The 24,283-nt window shown below is 37.3% G+C and overlaps 1 protein-coding gene across 6 annotated transcripts in view; it reads right to left on the bottom strand.

Moving 5' to 3' along the window:
• LOC115751743 overlaps positions 1-24,283 on the bottom strand; it is a 91,680-nt gene that overhangs the window by 53,046 nt on the left and 14,351 nt on the right. For 2 of the 6 annotated variants that reach the window (XM_048272109.1, XM_048272106.1), the window contains exons 2-3: positions 20,504-20,525; positions 2,736-2,899 (exon numbers count right to left, since the gene is read on the bottom strand). The exons of 2 other annotated variants lie outside the window; for them this stretch is intronic. In XM_048272109.1, coding sequence (XP_048128066.1) covers positions 2,736-2,864 — 129 coding nt within the window. In that variant the 5' untranslated portion in view covers positions 2,865-2,899; positions 20,504-20,525. Of the gene's footprint in view, positions 1-2,735; positions 2,900-3,060; positions 3,111-20,503; positions 20,526-24,283 lie in introns of those variants that run through there. 2 more of the 6 variants (XM_030689718.2, XM_048272112.1) reach the window with 1 other exon arrangement.

Genomic DNA, 24,283 nt, shown 5'->3' with positions numbered 1-24,283 from the left:
ATTTCCTTTATGATGATTACACTCATAACGTTATATTTTCAAGCTTAACAAAATAAGCAAGCGTGTGCCACTGTATGAAGGCTGGTTTTTTTCATGAATGGTCTAACAAGATTACCAAGAGTAAGCAATGCATTCACATGCAATGTAGATATTTGGAAAGTTACATAAAGGCTTCGAAATTTGCATGCTAAAAGAAGTGATAAAAGACTTTCTTTCTTATGACTCTTTGAAAAATGGAGTTCATTTTAGGTAATTCGTGTACATTGACGACCTCATAATCATAATTTAGAAAGTTCAATGATTGATTATTGATTCGACAAAAACATGTTATCATCCTTGTATTTGAGTCAAATGTATCATGTCATGTCACATTTTTGGTGCTTTCTCTCTACACATTTAACTGTGCGTCATGACAATTGACTCATGAACAGGTCATGTTTATTGCCACATTTATCAACTCATTTGTCTCCCTAGTTTATTGAAGCACTGCAAAGTACATGGAGCTTTGCAAGCTTCATTACAAGAGCTTATTGCAAAAGATACTAAAGTACAAAGGTTTTGACATCTCTCTGTTTCCTCTTGTTTTTTTGGTTGATTTGGAAAGAGTGGAACAAGAGGGTTATTGAAGGAGAGGAGCCCCCTCTAATGTAATTATTGGATAAGAATCTCATTAGTATAATGGAAGCTTACTTTGGAATGTAAACGCTTTGATCAATATTGTAGATGCATTGTCTAGCGGCTGAGGCTAAGCTCTGTTCAGGTTCTTGAGCTCTTCCTATATATAGTCGGCACCTCCTTCGTGCCTTGATCCTAGATCATCTTCTACATATAAAAAATTGTCTGATACTGCAATTTGAGTTACATTGGCAAACCAATGACCTTTGACCAGAGGGAAGAGGAAATTGTTGCGCACCTCTATCCGCATTGCCCTTGGACATGGTAGATTTAGACAACTTCTTAAGCTTCCCTAGAGATAATATGGTCATGGAGAGAGGTTTGGACTTCACGGAGAACCTTGATACACAAATGTATCCATCTTTGTGTTTTCCCATTGTAAGGTCAATTTGGAATGGAAGGAACAAAAAGACTGATGAGGGAGTAGTCCTATGGCATAAAGATTTTCAGGGACACCAAGCTTTGATAGAGACAAATACTAGATGCCTAGCATTCCCGCCTTCCTTCTCCTTTTAGGGCCTATCCGAAAAGGAATACAGTAGTTCTTGGTCATGAATATCTGAAGCAAAAAGAATACAGTAGTTGGCTCAGCCAACTAGAACGTGTATTATCCATATAGGGATTATTTATGTAAATGTGGTTGCTTTTTGGCCTTTCCGCTCTTGTTAAATGTTTGTTTGCATCTCCTCAGGCCTATATAGTAAAATTTATCCTTTCACAAATCAAAACAGAAAAGATGGAAACTGTTGAAGTTATCTTCAGATATATCAATCTTGTGAATGAGTAGTCTCTGGTTACATTATATTGCCAACAAGAGAAACATATTTCCGATTGATAGTTTCCAAAAGATCAATGAGCACATAAGAAAGAAAATGAGTCATTCCCATCTCACATAATGATAATGGAAATAGATCAAGTTATTGACACAAAAGTTTCCGAAGAAAGATATCCACCGCCAAAAGCTTCTCCTATTGTCATCAATGTGTAAAGCACTTTAACAAGACCAGCAGTGGAAAAATTCAATTGTTGAAGTCCTTAAACCTGTCAGATTCAATAAGATTCTCACTCCATCCTTTTCTTAGAGCCAGCTTGTTCCTCAGTAGACTTCTTTTATATGGTTCCCAAATCCAAGCCCATCCCACATGATCCATAAAAGATCTCATCCACCATGAACTGTCCTCCCTCATCAAAGGGTCTCTTTCCACTGACCTCACTGAATGATCCAGAGCAAAACGAAGAAAGCCATAGTGATATCATGCGAACACGCTGAACGCTACAAAGTGAAGGGTATGAGGGAAAGGAACAACCATTTCACGTTTGACCTTTTCTCTTGTCATTGTTCTCTCTACCATTCCTTCTTCTTCTTTTTTTCGCTTATATATCAACAAGGTGCTGTAAACTGCCCTTGCACTTGTCACAACTTACGGTATTTCAGTTAAGCCCCTTAACTTCTAATTCATTTTAATAGGGCCCTTCTTCGATGTGAACGAGTAATTTCCTTCACATGCATGTGGCCTTTCATCATGCTGAATTGGAGTCCAACAACATACTAAGAAGATAGAGCAAAACAGATAGGAGGAGCAAAGAGCTCGACAGAGCCGAAAATTGCATGAAAAGATGTTTGGGAGCCCGTTGAATAGAGAAGGACCGAAGAGATTTTAACTCTCACTGTTTTGCAGTCCACCCCAAAAGTATACATTTCCCCAGTCCCAGTCTTCCAAAGGTAAAAACAGATCAACTCAAGCTCATTCTGAGAAGTACTGAGACAAAGTTCATGAAACTAGGAAAATGTTTCCAACACCAAGTCGAAGAAATTTTGAAATCTCAAGTGCAGAGACCAGAGTCATAGGGATAACTCAATCCACACTACACCATATACGAAGTAGGGCAACATGTTGGAGTGATCAAGCAAAGCCAACATCAAAATCCACAAGGAAAGAAGCCACGAATCTATAGTCATAGAAGATTATAAAATCACAGAGAATTTACAGGATCCCATGAAAACCGATAATTGAAGGTGCAAAAACAACTCGAGGTGAATAAGGATGACTATTTGTTACCATTCGGACGGCTGGCCCCTGCACATATTCCTGGAGAACAAGGGCACCTGCTCTGCGGCTCCGAGGAGCTCTGGTTGGGAAGGTCCTCCAGACTCCTTCCTCCACCGTCCGGCACACCGGGCACCGCATCTCGTCCGCAGCATTGAAAGCCGAGCCCAGGCAATCTAAATCAGAAACAATCGCAAAAAAAACGCATAAACAACTCATCGCCGGGAATTACACCCAGAAGGCTCAACTTGAACGAACACTATTGCCGATGCATAAACTCAAGGCAAAGCATGAAACATTCACAAATCCAGACAAATCCAAGATTGGCAGGAATTACCCGGAACGAGGACGCATCATCAGGACATCGCATTCACCCTCTCTCTCTCTCTCTCTCTCTCTCTCTCTCTTACCGCAGCATGCTTCCCCTGTTCACAATCTGATCCACGTTCTTCTCATGACGTTTCAGTTTCTGTGCCAGGAGAACAGCGACGTCGTTTCATCTTCTTCTTTCTTTTCCCTTTGTTTTTTTTTTTAGAAGCCATGTCTTTTTCTTTCTTTTTTCAGTTTCATCAGATTCAATTACTTATTGATAATCATCCTAACCATGTATTTAATGTATTATTCAACAAAAAATGAAATTGCTGAGACCGGCATGTTTTCTATAATTTCCTCCCAACATGTTTTGAAACAGTAGAACAACATGAATAATCGAGTGAGACATACATATATCGGCCCTTTTTCTTAAGAAAAAATGATGAAACATCCAATTTAAGTGGAAAGGAATACTAAGGAATGCTATTGGCTATGGTTGATGTCTTCCCAACTTTGATCCAGCTTCATTTAGTTAATTAGACTCGCAACGACAACAGCTCAAGGCGATCAAGTTGCATGAATAATACCTCACATTCGCATTGATTGATGAATCTAAACCACTCGACTAGTATCACCTTTTGGTTAAAGTAGATCCTTGTACTTTTTGCCAACTATAGATAACGATATGATGCAAAATGGACACAACAGTCAACGGTAAGTCTAAACAAGGTAATCAATCATGAAGTCATCAACATCGCGAAGAAGGAGATTCATGCCATGTTTTACGTCGCTTGGCCATTCAACACAGTTTCTCAAACCAAGCATTTGATACTGGACTTTCAGTCCCAAACCTCTTATGAACTCAAGATCATTGATATCGACCCATGGTAATCCCGATATGTATGGTTAGCCCATGCCACTATTGAATTTAGGTTAACAAACTTAACATGAATATATCGATTACGTCATAGCACTAATAAGTATTAAGTAGACATACCATATAGCTAACACAAGTGCCTATGTAATATGTTTTGTTCAGTACGTAAGTATAAGTTCCAATATGTAATATGGGTTATAGGTATATGGGCAATTAGGTTTGACGCGAGCTTAGCATAAAACCCCACGTCAAGAAGGATGTATCTCATTCATAAAATTCTACAAAACTATAAGCACTCTTTACAAAAATAGTCAACGGCTTTTATCCTTGAGAAGTCGACCTTGAAATTCCATATGTTTATCGTCAAGAAAAACATGATCAATTTTGATTTATCGCCAATATGAAGAAATTAACTCGATGTAACCATGATAACCGAAAATATTTTCCAGAAAATCATATTTAGGAAAAATGTTTTTCCAGCTTCTTTTCTTTAATCATAAATATTTTTTTTTTCATTTTCAACAAATCAAATGCTTAAATGTCTAGAGAACTAATTCTCAAAAAGTTTTTTCACTCGAACAGAGACACCTTAAGTTTTGTGATTATATGCACTCTTCATTAAAAATAGTCCAACTCCTTTTATTTTGAACACATCACATAATCTTATTTATTCCGTTGAAATGCAACCTCCTCTCTTTTTCCTTTTTTCTTTTTTTTCTTCTTGTTAAATAAAAAAGGAACATTGAAACGTCATTCAAATGAAAAACAGTCCAAACTTCGCAGCAGTTTTTCCTTTGAAGATGTATCTAACAACATGGCTAGCTAAATTGTGGTTTTGGACAAAGATCTTCGGATTATGACATACGGGCTTAAGGTATAGGAGTCCTAGATCTAATTGGCTAGACATCAACGTCTTTGATTTTCGATCAAACGATCCCTCCTGTATCCCAACCAATAATAAATAATAATCTCTACGCATACCACCCACAGTAAAACATGAATGAAAACGTAAGTCCCACAAGTATTTCACGTAGATCTAAACGTTTTTCATTCAAGCGGGGGCATTTTCGGGCACAAACCTGGATATACTCAAGGATGTGTCCATAGGGTAACAGCAAAAAGACGGCACACATCAGTTTGAAGTCTAAACAACTCGACGAAACTCTCTCTCTTTCTCTCTCAGCAACAGCATGAAGAGAAGCACGCAACGAAAACACATAGAGAAAAGAAGAAAAAAGACAAACACATGAGTCTGTATATTCAGATTTATACAAGACAGAACACCTACCCAAGTGGAAGGTGTGGCGGCAGCGGAGTGTCACCGTGGTGCGCACAGCTAGGCCCTCCATGCAGATGGTGCAGTGGTCGGCAGCGGCCATTTTCTTCGGGAATAGTTTCTTCTTCAAAAACACAAAAGATGAGAACACGCACACTGACACACACAGCTTTCGCTAGGGTTTTGATCGAGAGTGAAAGAGGTGAGAATGAAAGATGGGAATACTATGTAAATCGAGGGGGGTCACAATGATGGTAACGAGAGAATCGGGCAACTCCATACAAGGCATGCATAATCTGGATTGGCACGTGGGAGCCATGGATGGAAGTGTATTAAATGCAAAATAATAGGTGGACCAAATTTGATATAGGGTTGCATTTTTCCATTATTTTGTTGCGGATACTCATTTAACCCATGATTTACGTATTAAACTAAATTTGGACATTTAGATGAGATAAGATCCATCGGTTTAAACAGTTTAAATGTAGTTTGACTCATATAATATTCTCATGTAATGGGCGGACATGTGGGATGAGACTCATCAGTTTTAATGGCCGGAATTTAGTTTGACTCGTATATTATACTCATCTAGCAATTGCTCTAAATGATTTGAGATTAACAGAGCTTGTTTCCCACACGATGTGCACTTATTGGCCATTATATATTAGAAGTATTGAACCAACTCGCCGAAGGTGAATTCTTTCTTCATCAATTTCATTAATTGTTGAATGGATAGAATCAAAGAGCGAACCACAAGAACGGTAAGATGACTTATGTTTTATGGGGGGAGTAATGGAAGTCTTTCATTTATTTTGCTATATAGTGGCGCTTGATTTAATAAAATGAATCTTAATGGAATTGGGTTATATTTAGAGACTAAATCATTTTCCAAACGTACCATCGGCTTGGATGTAGAGGATCATAGCTGGCCATTTTCCATTATTAGGGTGCATTAACTATGCTCCTCTTCCGACCAAAAAAAATATGCTCCTTGTCGACCAAAAAAAAAAATTATACTACTCTCTTTAGAGAGTGAAACTTGAGTTGGTCGTTTTTTAGTACTTTCCACATTTTCAACCATTTGAATCAATCATGACAAACAAATATTCCCTATATGTATTCTTTGAATGTTGAACGTATATTATTACAATTACTGTGAATAACTAATTTGGATGGAAGAAAACAATTGAAAGCACATAAGATTTTCCCAATCACATACACGTGTGTATTTTAGGCCAAACAATGTCAAGCAAAATATAGAATAGAATAGGACCAGACCAAAAAAAAAAAAAAAAGGTCAAGCAAAAAGCATAATGCCCTTAGTGCTTTCGAAAGTATATTTCAAAATCAATTTTGGTTTTGTTTCACTACCCCATTCAGTTTTTTTTTTTTTTGCCCAAACATAAATTTATTGAGTTTAGTTTGCAATTGATCAATTTAAGGTCAGGTTATGCTTTTCAAAATATTACTCATAAATTACTTGGGCTTTTTAGTCAACACGAAAATATCACATGGCAGAAATGTATATTGACATTGATCTACAAAAATATAGACCGGGTAACCTGACAAATTACAAGGGAGTAATGTTGAACACTCATACAAATAGGCTACAAGATTTACAAAAGCATATATTGACAAATTCAAGATGTTTCCGTAGGGACAACATCTTAAATTTGACTATACATCTGGTTCTCTAAGGTCCCCCAATAAATACCTTGGTATATGTAAATAAATTATCACTAATATCTTGCTAAATAAAGAGATGGATTTCCTACTTATTTAGTCACCGTCACCGCTCTTGGTTTTCTCCTTCAATGTACCTAAACCATTTATTGTATATGTCTAGATAAGCATAAATTAATGCAACATACTTACGATTTATTCATCCACCAATGCCAAACGACTTTCACCACCTTTTATGTTTTTATTTTCCTATTCCTTTAACGATTTTACCTTTTGTTTAGTTTGCTTGTGTCAATAACACTTCCAAAATAAAGTAGGAGTATATTGTTTGAACACCTGAGAGTTAATAGGAATATATTGTTCGCATCATTTATGTATTTTGAATTCTAATTCATGCCTAATTTGCACACGTGAGAGTTAAAAGCTAGCTATGTGACTTTGTGCTATGTGCGAATATATTATTTCGTATTTAACCGGTCGCATGCTCTGATTTTATTTCGATAGATTATGTGTCCTTTGGGGTGTCCCTCAGTTTGTAGAAATCATAGTCTGAGTTAGTTTACTTGTCTCTTTTGATATTGCAATGATATGTGGCGCATGATCCATATGACATGATAATTATCAGATCGAAATTTGTGGAAGATATAATGAGGAATTTTGGGTAAATGACTCCTCTTAATAGCTTCAAATAACAATAATTTTAGGTTCTTTGGTAATTATTGAGTTCCTCGAACTTGCTCAAGCATTCTCTCTCTCTCTCTCTCTCTCTCTCTCTCTCTCTCTCTCTCTCTCTTCTTTGATTGCAGTTTCAAACTTTGTTGTTCGCATCTTGCACGTTTTTTTTTTCTTTTTATAGTTGGGATGTTGTTTTCTAAGCGTGAAATGTAACTAACAATGCCCTGGCAGCCCATCAGGCTCGAAGTACGTTCTGAGCGATTGTCCACAATAGCATTTTCATGATATTTCTCGATATTGATAAATGGAACAAAAAGAAACCGTATCGTAACGATGTTCTATTAAATGAGAAAAGTTTATTTAATTATATAAGATCCAATTACCAATTGATATTTATGCCGGTTATAATGCTTCTAATAATTTTTTATATAGCATAGAATGGGTATTATCAGATGTTATAACTATGCTCATATGATACAGTTTCAAGAATCACATCTAATTACATATAACTAGAATATGGTCACACACTATGCGTGTCCAATAAAATGAAAATGTTTGGCCTAGTAGACAATACAAATTCAAAAGTGTTATTAGCTTATTATCTTTCTACTAACTAAAAAAAATGAGAGAGAGAGAGAGAGAGAAAGAGAGAGTTCCTAATACGTTTTGAAGATTGACAAAATCTTCCATATCGTCTATTGAATCCGATGAAAGGATTTTCAGATAATATTTATGGAGGAATCATGTTCAAACTTTGATTATAGTCATCTGGATAGTGCGTCTAAAGATTTGAATATTTACTTCGTGGATATCTTTTAGAATAATATAAGAAGACCAATAGAGCTTGTGCTAGAATATTGTCAAGATGCTTGGTATCTAATCAGACTCAAACAGTATCATTTCGTTGAGGAGTTTATTCAAACTAAGAATATGTAATGTGTGTGTGTATATATCGCAACAGTTAGTGATCCGGCTCAAAATTCACATTTAGAAGGTATTGATCTTCAATATTCAAGATTGTTTTGCAAAACAACTCATCTTGTAAAACATCTTATTTGATTGACAACATTTCAAATACAAGATATTCTTTCCAAACATTCATGTCTAACATTGATTGAAGAATGATCCTTCCAAGACTTTCCAACGGCTAGATTGGAAGTGGAGTAGTATAACAGTAGATTTTGGTGTGGAAGCGAAGTGGGTCGTGAATCTAAAATTCCAAAGTCTAAGAGGGCTTCTACCTTATACACTTGTCTTTGAAAGCTTCAAAGTTGCAATCCTTGAGAGGTTTACAAAAGAGTGATTGTATGAGATAGTGTGATCTATCAATCTGAGAAGCATCACTCGTTGTAATCTCTTATTGATTGACTAGTGAAATCCAATCAATAAACTGTCGATGTGCTAGCAATTATCGAAACAACAAGAACTGACCAGCCAGTAAAGCATTCTTAGTAGATAATGACTCCGATGAGAAGAAGGAGGAGCTAGTTGAAGAAGAATTAAGATGACAAAGTTGCTGCGAAAGATGAACAAATAATACATATTGATTCCAGCGAGCTTCTCATGGTGAGAAAGATTTTCCTCGCTCCTAAAGATAACATGCTACGCACAAATATTTTTCATTTGACCTGCAGCATTTCAGGGAATGTATGTCAATTAATTATTTGTTGTGGTTGTTGTGAAAATGTGGTTTCTACAGTAACGACAAGCAAGCTAAAATTACGGCAATCTTTTCTTTGAAATTGCGATCTTTTCTTTCATCCAAATTAATTTTCACATTAATTGTTGTGGATTACGGTCAACATTCAAAGAATACGTGTAGGGCTTATTTGTCTGTCATGATTCGGTGATGGACATGTGGAAAGTAGTTAAAATGTTCAGACTTAAGTTTCACTCTCTGAAGCGAGTAGCTTAACTGACGCACCCTATGGAAAATGTGCAGCTATGATCCTCTACATGGTATGTTTGGAAAGTGATTTAGTCTCAAAATATGTCCGAATGTCATTGAGATTCATTTCATTAAATCAAACCAATCATATAGTAGACAAAAATGGCAAGATTTCCATAACTCCCATCATAAAACACAAGTTTATGTTACCGTTCTTGTGGGACGCTCTACGATTCTATCCATGCGGTCGATGTAATAAGTAAAAAAAAACACTTTTGGCCGATTAGTTCAACACTTCCAACTTCTAATGGCCAATCAACGCACATCATGTGGCCAACGAGCCTCATTGGTCTCAAATAAACCAAAGAAATTGTTTGATGAGGATCCCATCTGACAGTCCAAATTTCATTTAGTATATAAACCATAGGTCAAATGAGAAATTTCTACATCATTTGTCACTAATGTCATCCTCGAAATTGTGGGCCCACCCCCCATAAAATTTGCAACAAAACAATGGAAAAATGTCCCACCCATATTAGATTTGATCTATCTCTTATTTTGCATTGAATGTACTTCCACTCATGGCTTTCGCATGTCAACCCAAATTATGCAAGCCTTGTATAGAGTTGATTGAGTCTCTCATTACCATCATTATGATCCCCCTCGATATGTAAATCGTTTCCCCCTTTCATTCTCACCCTTTTGCTCTCGATCAAAACCCTAGCAAAGGTTGTGTGTCTGTGTGGGTGTTCTCATCTTTTGTGTATGTGAACAAGGAGGTGAAGAGAAATTGCTTCTGAAGAAAATGGCCACCACATCGAATAGCACTATGAATCACTAGAGCCAATGCCCTCTATACCTGGAGGACCCGGCTATGCGCACACTGTGACCCTCCACTGTTGCCACACCTTCCATTTGGGTAAATGTTTTGTCTTGTGTAAACCTGTATATATAAACTCATATGTTTTTGTTATTCCTTCTTTTTTCAGTGTGTCTGTATGTTTTTGTTGAGTGCTTCTTCAATTGACATTGTTGTTGTCATTGAGAGACAGTTGTTCAAACTTCAAACTCATATGTGCCATCATTTTTGCCATTACCCTTCGAAGCACGAGTATATGCGGGTTTGTGCACGAAAATGCACCTTGCTCAACTGAAAAATGCATAGATCTATGTGAAATACTGAAAAACTGAAATACATTTAGTATTATATTTTCATGCATTTTTTGTTGTGGGTGTTTGGTGTTGTGGATGGTATATGTAGAGATTGTTATTATTATTATTTTTTTGGTTCAAATACATGAGGGATTATTTTATCGAAAATCAAAGATGCTAATATCTGGCCAATTATATCTAGGACTACTATATCTCTAGTCGGTGTGTCGTAAACCTAAGATCTTTGACTAAAACCACAGTTTACCAAGCCCTGTTGTTAGATAAATCTTCAAGGGAAAAACGGTTGATTTCTGCAAAGTTTGCATTATTTTTCTTATCTATGACGTTTCAAGGTCACTTTGTTGTTATATTAAACAAAAAAAAATGAGGTTACATTTCAACCAAATAAATAAAATGAGATCATGTGTTCAAAATAAAAAGAGTCAATTATTATTAATGAAGAGTGCATATAATTGTAATAAACTTAGGGTGTGTTTGTTTTAAATGAAATTATATTCCGAGAATTGGGATTTTGAGTCTTCATGCATTTGATTTGCTGAAAATGAAAAACCACTCCAAGAAAATATGTATGCTTAAAATTAGGAAAATGTCCTAGCTTGAAAATAGAAACACATTTTTCTTCGAATAAAATGATTTCCCGAGTAAGCTCATTTGTCTTCCTAGAGAATAAAAGCCCTGCAAAACACATAGAGCTTTGCAAGCTTCATTGCAAGAGATGTACCTTCATCTCCGCTTTGTTTTCGGTTGATTTGGAAAGAGTGAAACAAGAGGGTCATTGAAGGAGAGGAACCCTCTTTTAATGTAATTGTTGAGAATTGGCTAAGAACCATACGTTTTTGTATGATAGAAGCTTACTTTTTTTGTTTTTATCAACGTTGTGATGCATTGTCTGGTGACTGAGTCCGAGCTCTTTTTTGGTTCTCGAGCTCATTCTCTATATGGTCGGCACCTCCTTGGTGTCTTGGTAGTAGATCACCTTCTACCTTTGAAAAATTGTCTGATATTGCAATTTGAGTAACATTGGAAAACCAATTACCTATCGCCAAAGGAAAGAGGATATTGTTTGTGCACCTCCATCCGCACTGCCCTTGGACATGGTGGATTTAGACAACTTCTTAAGCTTTCCTAGAGATGGATTGGTCATGGAAAGAGATTCGGACTTCTTTAATCTTGTTCCCAAATCCGAGTCCATTCCACATACTCCATAAAAGATCTCATCCACCATCAACTGTCCTCCCTTATCAAAGGGTCTCTTTCCACTTACCTCTGTTAATGATTCAGATCAGACCAACATAAAACCTTAGTGATATCATGGGAACACGATGATTCGCTTAAAAGTTAAGGTGTTTGAAGGAAAAGAAGAACCATTACTCGTTTTGCCTTTTCTCTTGTTATTGTTCTCTCTACCTTTCCATTTTTTTTTCCCCTTACGCATCAACATGATGCTCAAAATTGTTCTTGCACTTGTCACAATGTACAGTTGTTCAGTTAAGCCCCTTAGCTTCTAATTTAGTTTAATAGGGCCCTTCTTCGATGTGAACGAGTAATTTCCTTCACGTACATGTGGCCTGTCATCACGTTGAATCGGAGTCCAACAACATACTAAGAAGATAGAAAGCACAACAGATAGGAGGAGCAAAGAGCTCGATAGAGCTGAAAATTGCATGAAAAAACGTTGGAGAACTCATTGAATAGAGAAGGATGGAAAGATTTTAACTCTAACCGATTTGCAATCCACTCCAAAAGTATACAGTTCCCCAGTCCTAGTCTTCCACAAGTGAAAACAGATCAACTCAAGCTCATTATCATGAGGAGGAGACAAAACTCATGAAACTAAGAAATAACGATTTATCTCTACCAAAGTATAAGAAATTTAAAATCTCAAATGTAGAGACCAGAGTCATAGCGATAACTCAAGCCACATTACCCCATATGCGATATAGGGCAACATATTGCCCTATCCCAATAGTTTTAACTGGAACTTATCAAAGTGATCTAGCAAAGCCAACATCAAAATCCAAAAGGAATGAAGCCACCGAGTCTATAATCATAGCAGACTCTAGAATTATGGCAAATGTGAATTTACAGGATCCAATGAAAGCGATAATTGAAGATCCAAAACAACTTGAGGCAAATGAGGATGACTGTTTATTACCATTTGAATGGGTGTGCTCCATGGATCATTGTACGGGCACCCTCTCTGCTGATCCTAGGAGCACTGGTTGGGAAGGTCCCCGAGACTCCTTCCTCCACCAACCGGCACTCCGGGCACTGCATCACATTCGCAGCATTGAAAGCCGAGCCCCACGCAATCAGTATCAGAAACAATTGTTTAAAGCAAGAACGATGGATCGCGGGGAATAAAAACCAGAGGGCTCAACTTAAACGAGTGCGGGCTAGGTCCGATTAAACTAGAACGCTACTGCCGAAGGATAAACTCAAGAGAAAACACCATCAGGTGGTTCAATATAGGTAATGTGTTTTCTATGCATCATCATTGATGTGAGGGGTTAGATAATTGCTACAAATCAAATTACCTTTCTTTTCTTTTCTTTTCTTTTCTTAATATAAAAACAAAGGAACCTTGAAACGTCACACATAAGAAAAATAGTGGAAACTTTGCAGAAATCAATAGTTTTTCCTTTGAAGATTTATCTAACAATGGGGCTTGCAAAACCGTGGTTTGGACAAAGATCTTAGGATTACGATACACCGACTCAAGATAAAGTAGTCCCAAATCTAATTGGCCGGATATTAGCATCTTTGATTCTCGATCAAATAATCCCTAATGTATCTTACCCAAAAATAAATAGTAATCTCTACGGAGAAATCCACAACACCAAACACACACAACAATAACGGGGATAAGTACACCATGAGTGCCATAACTTGTGTACGACGTTCACTTGAGTGCCATAACTTTCAAAACATTCACTTGAGTTTCATAACTTTCAAAAATCGTTCACTTGAGTGCTATGTCAACTTTTTCGACGTCCACGTCAGCTTTTTCGATGTGCTACATCTACTTTCCGACGTGCCATGTCGGTTGTTGGGGATCCTTGTTATCTTTTCGGCGTCCACGTCGGCGATGGCACTCAAGTGATCGATTTTTGAAAGTTATAGCACTTAAGTTAACGTTTTGAAAGTTATGGCACTCAAGTGAACGCCGTACAAAAATTATGGTACCGATAGTGTACTTATCCTCGCAACAACGAATTCATAAAATGTAAGACCACATGTATTTCACGTACATCTATACGTTTTTCAATTGAGCAAGTGCATTTTCATGCACGAACCTGCATATAATCGTGCTTGTGTCTGTAGGGTAACAGCAAAAAAGATGGCACTTATCGGTTTGAAGTTTGAACAACTCTCTCTCTCTCTCAACAAAAACAACAACAATGTTAATTGAAGAAGCACTCAATGAAAACATACAGACACATAGAGAAAAGAAGGGATAATAAAAACATATGAGTTTATATATGCAGATTTGCACAAGACAAAACACTTATCCAAATGGAAAGTGTGGCAATAACGAAGGCCACAGTGGTGCGCACGATCAGGTACTCCGGATAGATAATGCATTGGCTCTGATGATCAGAGTGCTATTTGATGTAGAAGCCATTTACTTCAGAAGGAGTTTCTGCTTCACCTCCTTGTACACAAACACAAAAGATGAGAAAACACACACAACCTTTGCTAAGGTTTTGAATGAGAGAGAAAGGGGCAAGAATGAAAGAGGGAAATGATATGTGAATCGAGGGGGGTCACAGTGATGGTAATGAGAGAATGAGGCAACTCCATACAAGGCATGCATAATTTTGACTGGCATGTGGAAGCCATTGGTGGAAGTGCATTCCATGCAAAAGAAAAGACGGACCATACCCGAATTTTTGGATCACTAGATAGGATAAGACCCTATCTAGTGGCACTAGTGACAAATAATGTATACATTGCTCCTTTAACCTATGGTTTATATACTAAATTAAATTTGGATCGCTAGATAGGATAAGGCCCGTCAATTTCAATGGTTCAAATTTAGTCTGACTCATATATAATATTCATCTAACAATTTCTCTAATTGATCAACGGGCTAGTCGCCACATTTTGTGCGATTATTGGCCATTAGAAGTTAGAAATGTTGAACCGATTGGCCAAAATGAATTTTTTTTACCTATTACATCAACCGTTGAATGGATAGAATCTTAGAGTGAACCACAGGAAGAGTAAATTAAACTTGTGCTATATGATGGGAGTAATCAAAGTCTTGCCCCGTTTTCTACTATATGATTGGCTTAATTTAATAAAATGAATCTCACTGATATTTGGGCATATTTTGAGACTATATCACTTTCCAAACATACCATGGGCTTACATGTGGAGGATCATAGCTGGACATTTTCCATTATTAGGGTGTCTTAACTAAGCTATCGCTTGAGAGAACGAAACTTGAGTTGGTCATTTTAAAGTACTTTCCACATGTTCAATCATTTGAACGAATCATGACAAACAAATATGCCTTAAATGTATTATTTGAACGTTGAATGTAATCCATAACAATTAATGTGAATAATTAATTTGAATCAAAGGAAAGATCGCAGTTTCAAAGCACCTAAAAATTTCCCAATCACATACAAGTGCATAATTTTAGGCAGAACAAGGTCAAGCAAAAAGCATAATGCACTTGGTGGTTTCAAAAGTAAAAGTATTTCAAAATCAATCCAAACTACTATTTGGTTTTGCATCACTACCACTTCACTTTTTTTTTTTTTTTTTTGCGGGGGAGGGGGGGGCGAAGATAAAACAAGAATTTATTGAATTTAGTTTCCAATTGATCAATTTAAAACCAGGTTATCTGTTATGCCCTTGAAATTATTAGTCGAAATTTTTTTGAGATTTTTAGTCAACACGAAAGTATCGAAATAGATATTGTCATTGGTCTACAAAAGTATATACTAGGTAGCCTAACAAATTACAAGTGAATAATGTTGAACACTCATACAAACATGCTACATCATTTACTTTATTACTCTCATAAATTGATCTTAGTGTAGCAAATGTTATCAATAAGAGAAACACAATAATAATATCGCTTCTAGTGTTTTTCGTAGTTGGTAGCCCTAAATGTGACCTTGGATCAATTTCGAGAGAAGGGAAAAGAAGAGGGGAAAATTACTGAAAAAGTTCTAAACCTATTGCAATTGTGCCAATTCAGTCCTCAACTTTTTTTATGCTAATTCAGTCCTAAATCTTTTGCATTTGTATCAATTCAATTCATTTGGTCAGCCAATGCTGACATGGCAAAATTTTAACAATATTTTTTCTTTTTTCTTTTTTTTTTCCTTTTTTTCCCTTTTCTCTTTCATTTTTTTCCCTTTTCTCTTTCATTTTTTTCCCTTTCTCCCCGTAGCCGGTGAGCTCCTCGTTAGAGCTCATCGACGGCCGGCTAGGACTTCATGGCCCTAGTCTGCGGCGAAGGTGGGCATAGCCTCCCTTGCCACGGGCGAAGCCCCCTTCGCCACGGCCAACGATGCCCTAGCAAGGCTGGCCTTACCCAATGGCCGGTGAACTCCGACGAGCCCGCTGGCCACACTCGCCGACCACAAGGGAGAAAGGGGAAAAATGAGAAATAAAAGTTAAAAAGGAAAAAAAAAAGATAAAAGAAACAATTATTAAAATATTATTAAAATTTTGCCATGTTAACACCGCTCGACCAAATGGACTGAATTGACACAAATATAAAAGGTTTAGGATTGATTGGAGCAAAAAAAAAAGATTTAGGATTAAATTGACATAATTACAATAGGTTTAAAACTACTTTGGTAAAAAATTTATTAAAATTTGGCTAATCCATATTCAACCCATCTCATTGAATATGGGTTAAAACATGGATTTTCAACCCATTTTGACATCACTATAATAATTTGGTTGTGGAGGTTACCGGTCCATTGGTCCGGTTCGCTCAAGAATTGGGAACCGGATCGCTTAGGCATTGGTCCCAACTTGAAGAATCGGGGAATGGACAAGTAACCTCCAAAATTCGGACTAAGCCTGTTGGTCCGGTCCAATCAGTCCATCTTGTTCACTCCTAAACTAAATTTGTGTTTTCTCATGGGAGCAAGGAAAGTCAAGCCAATGATGACATCAGGTTTTGGAGAAAAAGACAGAGTACATCTGCTCAGGTGAATCCAGCGAACTCATCCCATCGCTTCCCATCGATGAATTAGCAACGGGAAGAGATGCGATCCCTCTTTGTCACTTTCGAAAATTCTATGGAGGGGATCAAACTCTTCTCATTTTTATTAAGAGCTATTGGAACAATTCGGTTCTGTGAAATCAGACACACACGATTACATCACCAGATTTGAGTAAGACAAATTCTCCTAAACTTGGACCACCCCCAGCTCGGATCATCCACTTCAGGAAATCATTTATTCGCCCAGGCAGCTTCTTCACGACCCCACACACGGATGAGATCAGCTCGGAAACAAACCTTCCATTTGGTTTCCCCTGTCCGATCACTCCGACAGGTCCTCAACGGGTTCCTCGACATCTGACAAAATATCCTCGGAGGAGCCATCTGTTCCATCTCCCGGCTGAACATCTGCACTTAAAGCCAGCAGTGCTTCCCCAATGTCGGGCAACTGGATGTCGACCGTTCCAGATCCTTCGGCTTGAAAAGCAGTCTGTGAGCTGGAACGATTGTTTGCAGCATGCATCATGCTGGGCACGGATGGAGATGGTAAGTTCATTGACTGCTCCAGAGGAGCTGCACCAGCTAAGCGTTCAAATAAGCTCCCAGCACTGGCTCTCCAAAGGACAAAGTGTAACCAACAACAGAATTAGATCATCACCTTTGAGTTGTGAGTTGATAATATTTTTCACCAACAAAATCATTCTAATAAAAAATACGGGCGTGCTAATTGAGTATAGCAACTGTTCTCCACCATATGCATATCAGTATCTACCAAGAAACAGTGCAGCATTGACAGGATAAGGAGAAGATGCTGGCAGAGAATGATCATATGTCACCAATCAATGTACGTGGAGGAGCCTCTAATTTAAGAATTGTTCACCTGCTATTGAGAATGTGATACCCCATGAACGCAACTTCTGGTGCCTCAAGTCCAACAGGTCGGATGCTGTTCCCCCCATGAGGAAGTGGATCATAGTGTTCATTGGGGCCAACATTGCCCTGGAATGAATATCCATAATTCGGCCTTCCGTTGATGCCAAGACGAAGACGATCATTCCTAGTCACATGAGACGGTGCCGAGGCCCGACCTGAACCATTAACTGAACCCATCATCATGTGGGCGGTTGCTCTATGGCGGCGTTGAAAGCGGTAGGGGTGTCTAATTGGACCACCATCTGCAAAATATGGCGCTTAATCAGTAATCCACTGAAGGTAGCACCCTTATCAGCACACAGGCCAAAGGAACTTACTTCCAAGTGTCAGATATCCGCTGAACCTGCAAAAGTAAATAATACTGTAAGGGAAGGAGAGAAACACTGTATAATATAAGGAAGAGGAGTTTTAAAGCAAAGAAATAGAAGACTGTAGCAAGTAGCCTAATTCAATCAGCTAAATAGAAAGAAGTCAGTGCAAACACAGGCTATTTTTCATCCAACCCATGATCAAGATTGATGACTAAGCATTCGATCTCATCGTACACGCCACAAGTGACCTCCCAAATTCCTAACAAAAGAAAATATATTCACTAGAAACAACATAAGAGTAACAAGTATATCTAAGAAGAGAAGCTGCATTTCTAACAAAAGAGTTCAGATGGAGATCAGCAAAGCTGCAAAATTATGTCATATCAGTAGGAGTGGAAAACAAGATCCCCAAGCGAACAAATTTGCTAGCAGTGTAGCACTGCAATCGTATTTGTTCTAAATAATCTCAATTACAATGTGGAAATTGCTCCTCTAGAATAAATTTCATGCTGAATCGTATCCAAGAAAGAACCGTTATTTATGGCATGAGATTTTTATTTTTTTTTTGGGTTGGATTACGGCACGAGATTCAAATACGTTTAATAGCCTGGACCTATCAAAGGAGACAGCCAAGAACTCACAACCCACTAAACCAAGATAAGCAGGAATAGTATAGAAGATTGAAAACTGGAGAAATTCGTTGCTTTAAGAAAGTTGCTACTGAGCCAAAGAAGGAATGTTAAGGTCTATGTAACGCTAGTATTTACCATGTGACCGACATCCGACATATAAGCAAAAGAAAATTGACAATGATGGCTTCCTACAGACATGAGATAGTATCCGCTAATCGTCAGAACAAGCATTCTCTTCTTACAGACATGACAAAAGTAAACATTCTGCAAGCTCAAAGAAAATCCACACTTACGATCCCCGATAAGGGCTCCAATAGGTTCCAGACGGTGGCTGCTGCTGCACAAATCAACAAAAGATTCGACTTGAGAAAACAACTATGTGTTAGACAATGTCACAGGTATGACAGTACCATTATCACCCAAGAGAAATATCAATTAAAGACAAACTGAAGCACAATTATAGAGGCTACAGTGTGGTTGCAAGAGATTAGACAAAATCATCATACTATGGTCAAAAGAACAGCATAAATAAAATACAGGGATCGTGACCGATTCAAATGAGGTTTTATTTTTGGGTCTTTCCGCTCTTGTTAAATGCGTGTTCCACAGTAGACTTCTTTAATCTCGTTCTCAATTCCAAGCCCATTCCACACGCTCCATAAAAGTCTCATCCACAATCAACTGTCCTCCCTTATCAAAATCAAAGGGTCTCTTTCCACTGAGCTCTCTCAATGATCCAGATCAGGACAAAGAAAGCCATAGCGGTATCATGCGAATACGGTGAACGCTTAAAAGTCAAGGGTTTAAAGGAAAGGAACAACCATTTCACGTCTTACCTTTTCTCGTCACTGTTCTCTCTACCTGTCCTTCTCTTTCTGTTATCAACAAGATGCTCAAAATTGCCCTTGCACTTGTCACAAACTAAACAGTTGTTCAGTTAAGCCCCTTAACTTGTATTTCATTTTAATAGGGGCCTTCTTCGATGTGAACGAGTAATTTCCTTCACATGCATGTGGCCTTTCATCATGTTGAATCGGATTCCAACAACATACTAAGAAGACAGAGAGCCAAATAGATAGGAGGAGCAAAGAACTCGACAGAGTTGAAAATTGCATGAAAATACATTGGAGAGCTCATTGAATAGAGAAGGAGCGAAGAGATTTTAACTCTAACTAATTTGCAGTGCACTTCAAAAGTATACAGTTCCCCAATCCTCGTCTTCCACGAGTAAAAACAGATGAACTCAAGCTCATCACAAGAAGAACGAGACAAAGCTTGTGAAACTAAAAAAAAGTGATTTCTTTCCACGACAAAGTCTAAGAAATTTAAAATCTCAAGTGCAGATTCCAGAGTGACGGCGATAACTCAATCCACATTACACCATATGTGAAATAGGATACCACATTGCCCCTATCCCATCAGTTTCAACTGTAACTTATTAAAGTGATCTAGCAAAGCCAAGATCAAAGTCCAAAAGGAATGAAGCCACGAGTCTAGTCATATCATGTTCTAGAATTAGGGCAAATATGAATTTGCAGGATCCAGGATTGCATGAAAACAACGATCGAAGGCTCAAAACAACTCGAGGCAAATAAGGATGACTATTTATTACCATTTCGACTGGTGGCTCCTGCATATATCCCGGAATCGTTCCACGGGCACCCGCTCTGCCAATCCTAGGAGCACTGGTCGGGAAGGTCCTCCAGTCTCCTTCCTCCACTGCCCGGCACACCGGGCACCGCATCGCGTTCGCGACATTGAAAGCCATGCCTAGGCAATCTGAATCATAAACAACCGCGACATGGTAAGATTGACCGAAATTACTAGGAATGAAGATGCATCATCAAGACTGACAAAATTGTACGATAGAAAATTTGCATTGCAATGATATTACATCAAAAGAAGAAAATTCATTTAGTTACATCAGATTCAGTTACTAATAATGCTAACCATAATGCTTCTACTAGTATTTAGCATAGCATAGAGTTATATAACACAAAGTGTTATTTCTAAGATTGTCGTGTCTACAACTTTCTCCCGACGCATTTTGGAACATTAGTACAACTCAAACAATCGCGGGAGGCATACATATGTCGGCCTTTTTTTCTTGAAAAAAAAAATAATGGAACATCCAAGTTAAATGAAAAGGGAAACTAAAGAACGATATTGACTAGGGTTGATGTCTTACCAATCCAAATCCAGCTGCAATTAGTTAATTAGACTGGACTCGACAATAGCTCAATGAGATCAAGTTGCATTAATGAATATAACATTCGCAAAGATTGATGTCCCAAGACTAGTATCACCTTTGAGTACTGCAGAAACTTTTACTTTTTTACTACGAAAGAAGAATGATGTGATGAGAGCCGGACAAAATAGTCAAAGCTAAGTCTAACCGCTGTTAATCAATCATACAGTGGTCAACATCGCAAAGAACATGAGATGCAATATTTTACATCACTTGGCCATTCACCACAGGTTTCAAACCATGCCATTGCTATTGGTCTTCAAAACCCAAATGGCTTATGAACTCAAGATCATCGATATCGAGTCATGGCAATCTTGATGTGTCTGGTTATTCCAGACAACGTTATTTAGTTTGCGTTAAACATATCAATAATGTCAGCCAAACGCTGAAAAGTATGATGATCATCTAAGGTTAAATTGACAAGTTCAGTTTTCTACCATAAATAGAATGCAACATATATTTTCAGTCACCAAAAAGCTTCACGTGAGATCTCTCTGCACGTGTAGTGCTGGTGTTGTGATGTTGAAAAGCAACCAAAGATGCGTGATTCATTAATTCAATGCCCAAAAAAAAAAAAAAAAAACTAAAGTCTTTAAAGAACACCACACAAAATGTAATCCATAATGCACTTCAACATAAAGAGCTTATAGAAAGGAATCACAATGACAATAATCGACGATCTTTACTTTTGAGAACTTGACCTTAAGATTCCATATGCTTACCGTATAGAAAATCGTGATCGGTGTTGATTTATCATAAAAACCTAACATGAATAGTAACATATGTGTTTGTTTAGGAGAAATCTTCATGATAAAAAATAGCTTTTTGAGAAATTATTTTTGAGAAAGCCTTCATTTTTCTAAATTTAAGTATACATTTTTTTTTTACCATCAAAATGGTTTTTCATTTTTAGCAAATCAAAAGCGTGAAATTCTGAAAATCAACTCTCTAGAAAATTCTTTCACTCGATCAAACATACCCTAAGTTTATTACAATTATGCACTCTTCATTAAAAAATAGTTGATTCTTTTTTTTTAAAGACATCATCACATTTTACTACTTCCATTGAAATGTAACATCTTCTCTCTCTCTCTCTCTCTCTCTCTCTCTCTCTCATATAAAGAAAGGGTTAATATCATGAAAAAGCCTAAGCTGGTACACATGTGACAAATTTACCTCAAAGTAATTTTTTGACCACCAAAAACCTCAAACTAATATATATGTGACAAATTTAATCCAAATAATATTTTGACCACTAAAAATCCCAAATTGATACACTTACGATAAATTTATCCTCTATTAGTTTGCAATAAATTTGGGTAAATTTGATTAATATCGCAAAAAACTCTAAACTAGTATACATGTCAAAAACAAAGCGTAAAAACCCCAAACTAGTGTAACCATAAACTGTCAAGTGTCGTCCAACTCAACAATTGTTGGTAAAATTAAAAAGAAAATTAATAGAGGGCAAATTTGTCATATATGCATTAATTTAGGATTTTTTATAGTCAAAAAATTAGTATGAGATAAATTTGTCACAAGTGTACCTGTTTAAATTTTTTTGTGGTATTAACTCTTAAAAAAATAGCTTGAAATGTCGTACATAAGAAAAATAGTGCAAACTTTGCATAAATCAATAGTTCTTCCTTTGATGATGTATCTATGAACATGGCTTCCTAAAGTATGTTTTAGACAAAGATCTTCGGATTATGACACACTCTGGCTTGAGTCATAATAGTCCTAGATCTAATTGGCCGGATATTAGCATCTTTGATTTCCCGACAAATAATCCCAACTGAAAATGAAAACCAATCTCTTCGTATACCATCCCCAAAATCGAACACCCACAGCAAAAAAAAAAATGCATGAAAATGTAAGTCCACATGTATTTCACGTAGATCTATACAATTTTCAGTCGAGCAGGTGCATTTTTTGCACACGAACCTACATATACTTGCTCGTGTGTCCGTAGGGTAACAAGGAAAAGATAGCACAGATCAGTTTGAACACCTCGTTGAAACTGTCTGTCTCAACAACCGCGACAACATCAATCGAAGAAGCATACAATGAAAACGCACAGACAAATAAAAAAAAAGAAGGGAAAAAGAAAAACATATGAGTCGATATATGTAGATTTATAAGACGAAACACCTACCCAAATGGAAGGTGTGGCGGCAGCGAAGCGTCACGACGGTGCGTACGGTCAAGCCCTCTAGGCAGATCGTGCAGTGGTTCTGGTGGTTCAAAGTGTTGCTCGATGGAGTGGCCATTTTCTTCAGAAGTAGTTTCTTCTTAACCTCCTTCTTCACATACACAAAAGATGAGAACACGCACACAGACGCACACAGCCTTTGCTAGGGTTTTGATAAAAAATTAAAGAGGTGAGAATAAAAGAGGGGAGCGACATATATATATCAAGGAGATGACGATGATGGTAATGAGAGAATAAGGAAACTCCATACAAGGCATGCATAATCTCGGATGGCACGTGGAAGCCATGTATTGAACGTAAAATAAGAGACAAACAAAATCCGATATGGTCGGTGCATTTTTTCATTGTTTTATTGCAGGTTTTGGGGGTTGGCCCCCAATTCCGAGGATGACACTAGTGACAAATGATGGAAAAATTACTTTCTCTTCCAACAACAAAAAAATCGTATGGTTAATATACTAAACCTAATTTGGACCATCAGATTGGATAAGATCCGTTCAATTTGATGGTTGAACATTTTGAGGTACTGTCCAAATTATCAACCTTCTAATTCTATCATTACAAAAAAATATGTCATCATTGTATTCTTTAAACATTGAACGTAATCCATAACAATTAATGTGTATAATTAATTTCGATGGAAGCAAACGTCGTAGTTTTAAAACACCTAAAATATTCCCAAACACATGCAACTCCGTAATCTAGGAAGAACAAGGCCAAGTAGAAAGGATAATACGCTTAGTGGTTTTGAAAGTAAAAGTATTTCAAAACCAATCAAAACTACTACTTTAATTTTGCATCACTACCACATCACTTTTTTCCCCGAAACAAAACTCACGTGGAAGAATGTATGTCGCCATCGGACTACATAAGTATAGACTAGGGTAACTAACTTGACAAATTACAAGTAAATGCTGAATACTTGTGCAAGTTGTTCTTTGATTTTATTAAGAGTATCGCGAATACATAGTAGAAGTTCAATACCTTTTTCTAAGGAGATCGTCAAGAGAGAGCCCAAACTCGAGCTCGTCAACATATCTAGGCGGACCCACATGTATCCTAAAGCTTAAGTCGATGAGTTATTGACCAACTTAAATATATTAACTGCTCTACACCATACTAATTCTCCAATGTGGGACTCTAT

This window comes from Rhodamnia argentea, chromosome 1 (genome assembly GCF_020921035.1).
Source record: "Rhodamnia argentea isolate NSW1041297 chromosome 1, ASM2092103v1, whole genome shotgun sequence".
NCBI classification, from domain to species: domain Eukaryota; kingdom Viridiplantae; phylum Streptophyta; class Magnoliopsida; order Myrtales; family Myrtaceae; genus Rhodamnia; species Rhodamnia argentea.
Note: the sequence above shows the minus strand (reverse complement) of the source record. Positions and strands in the feature narration are given on the sequence as shown.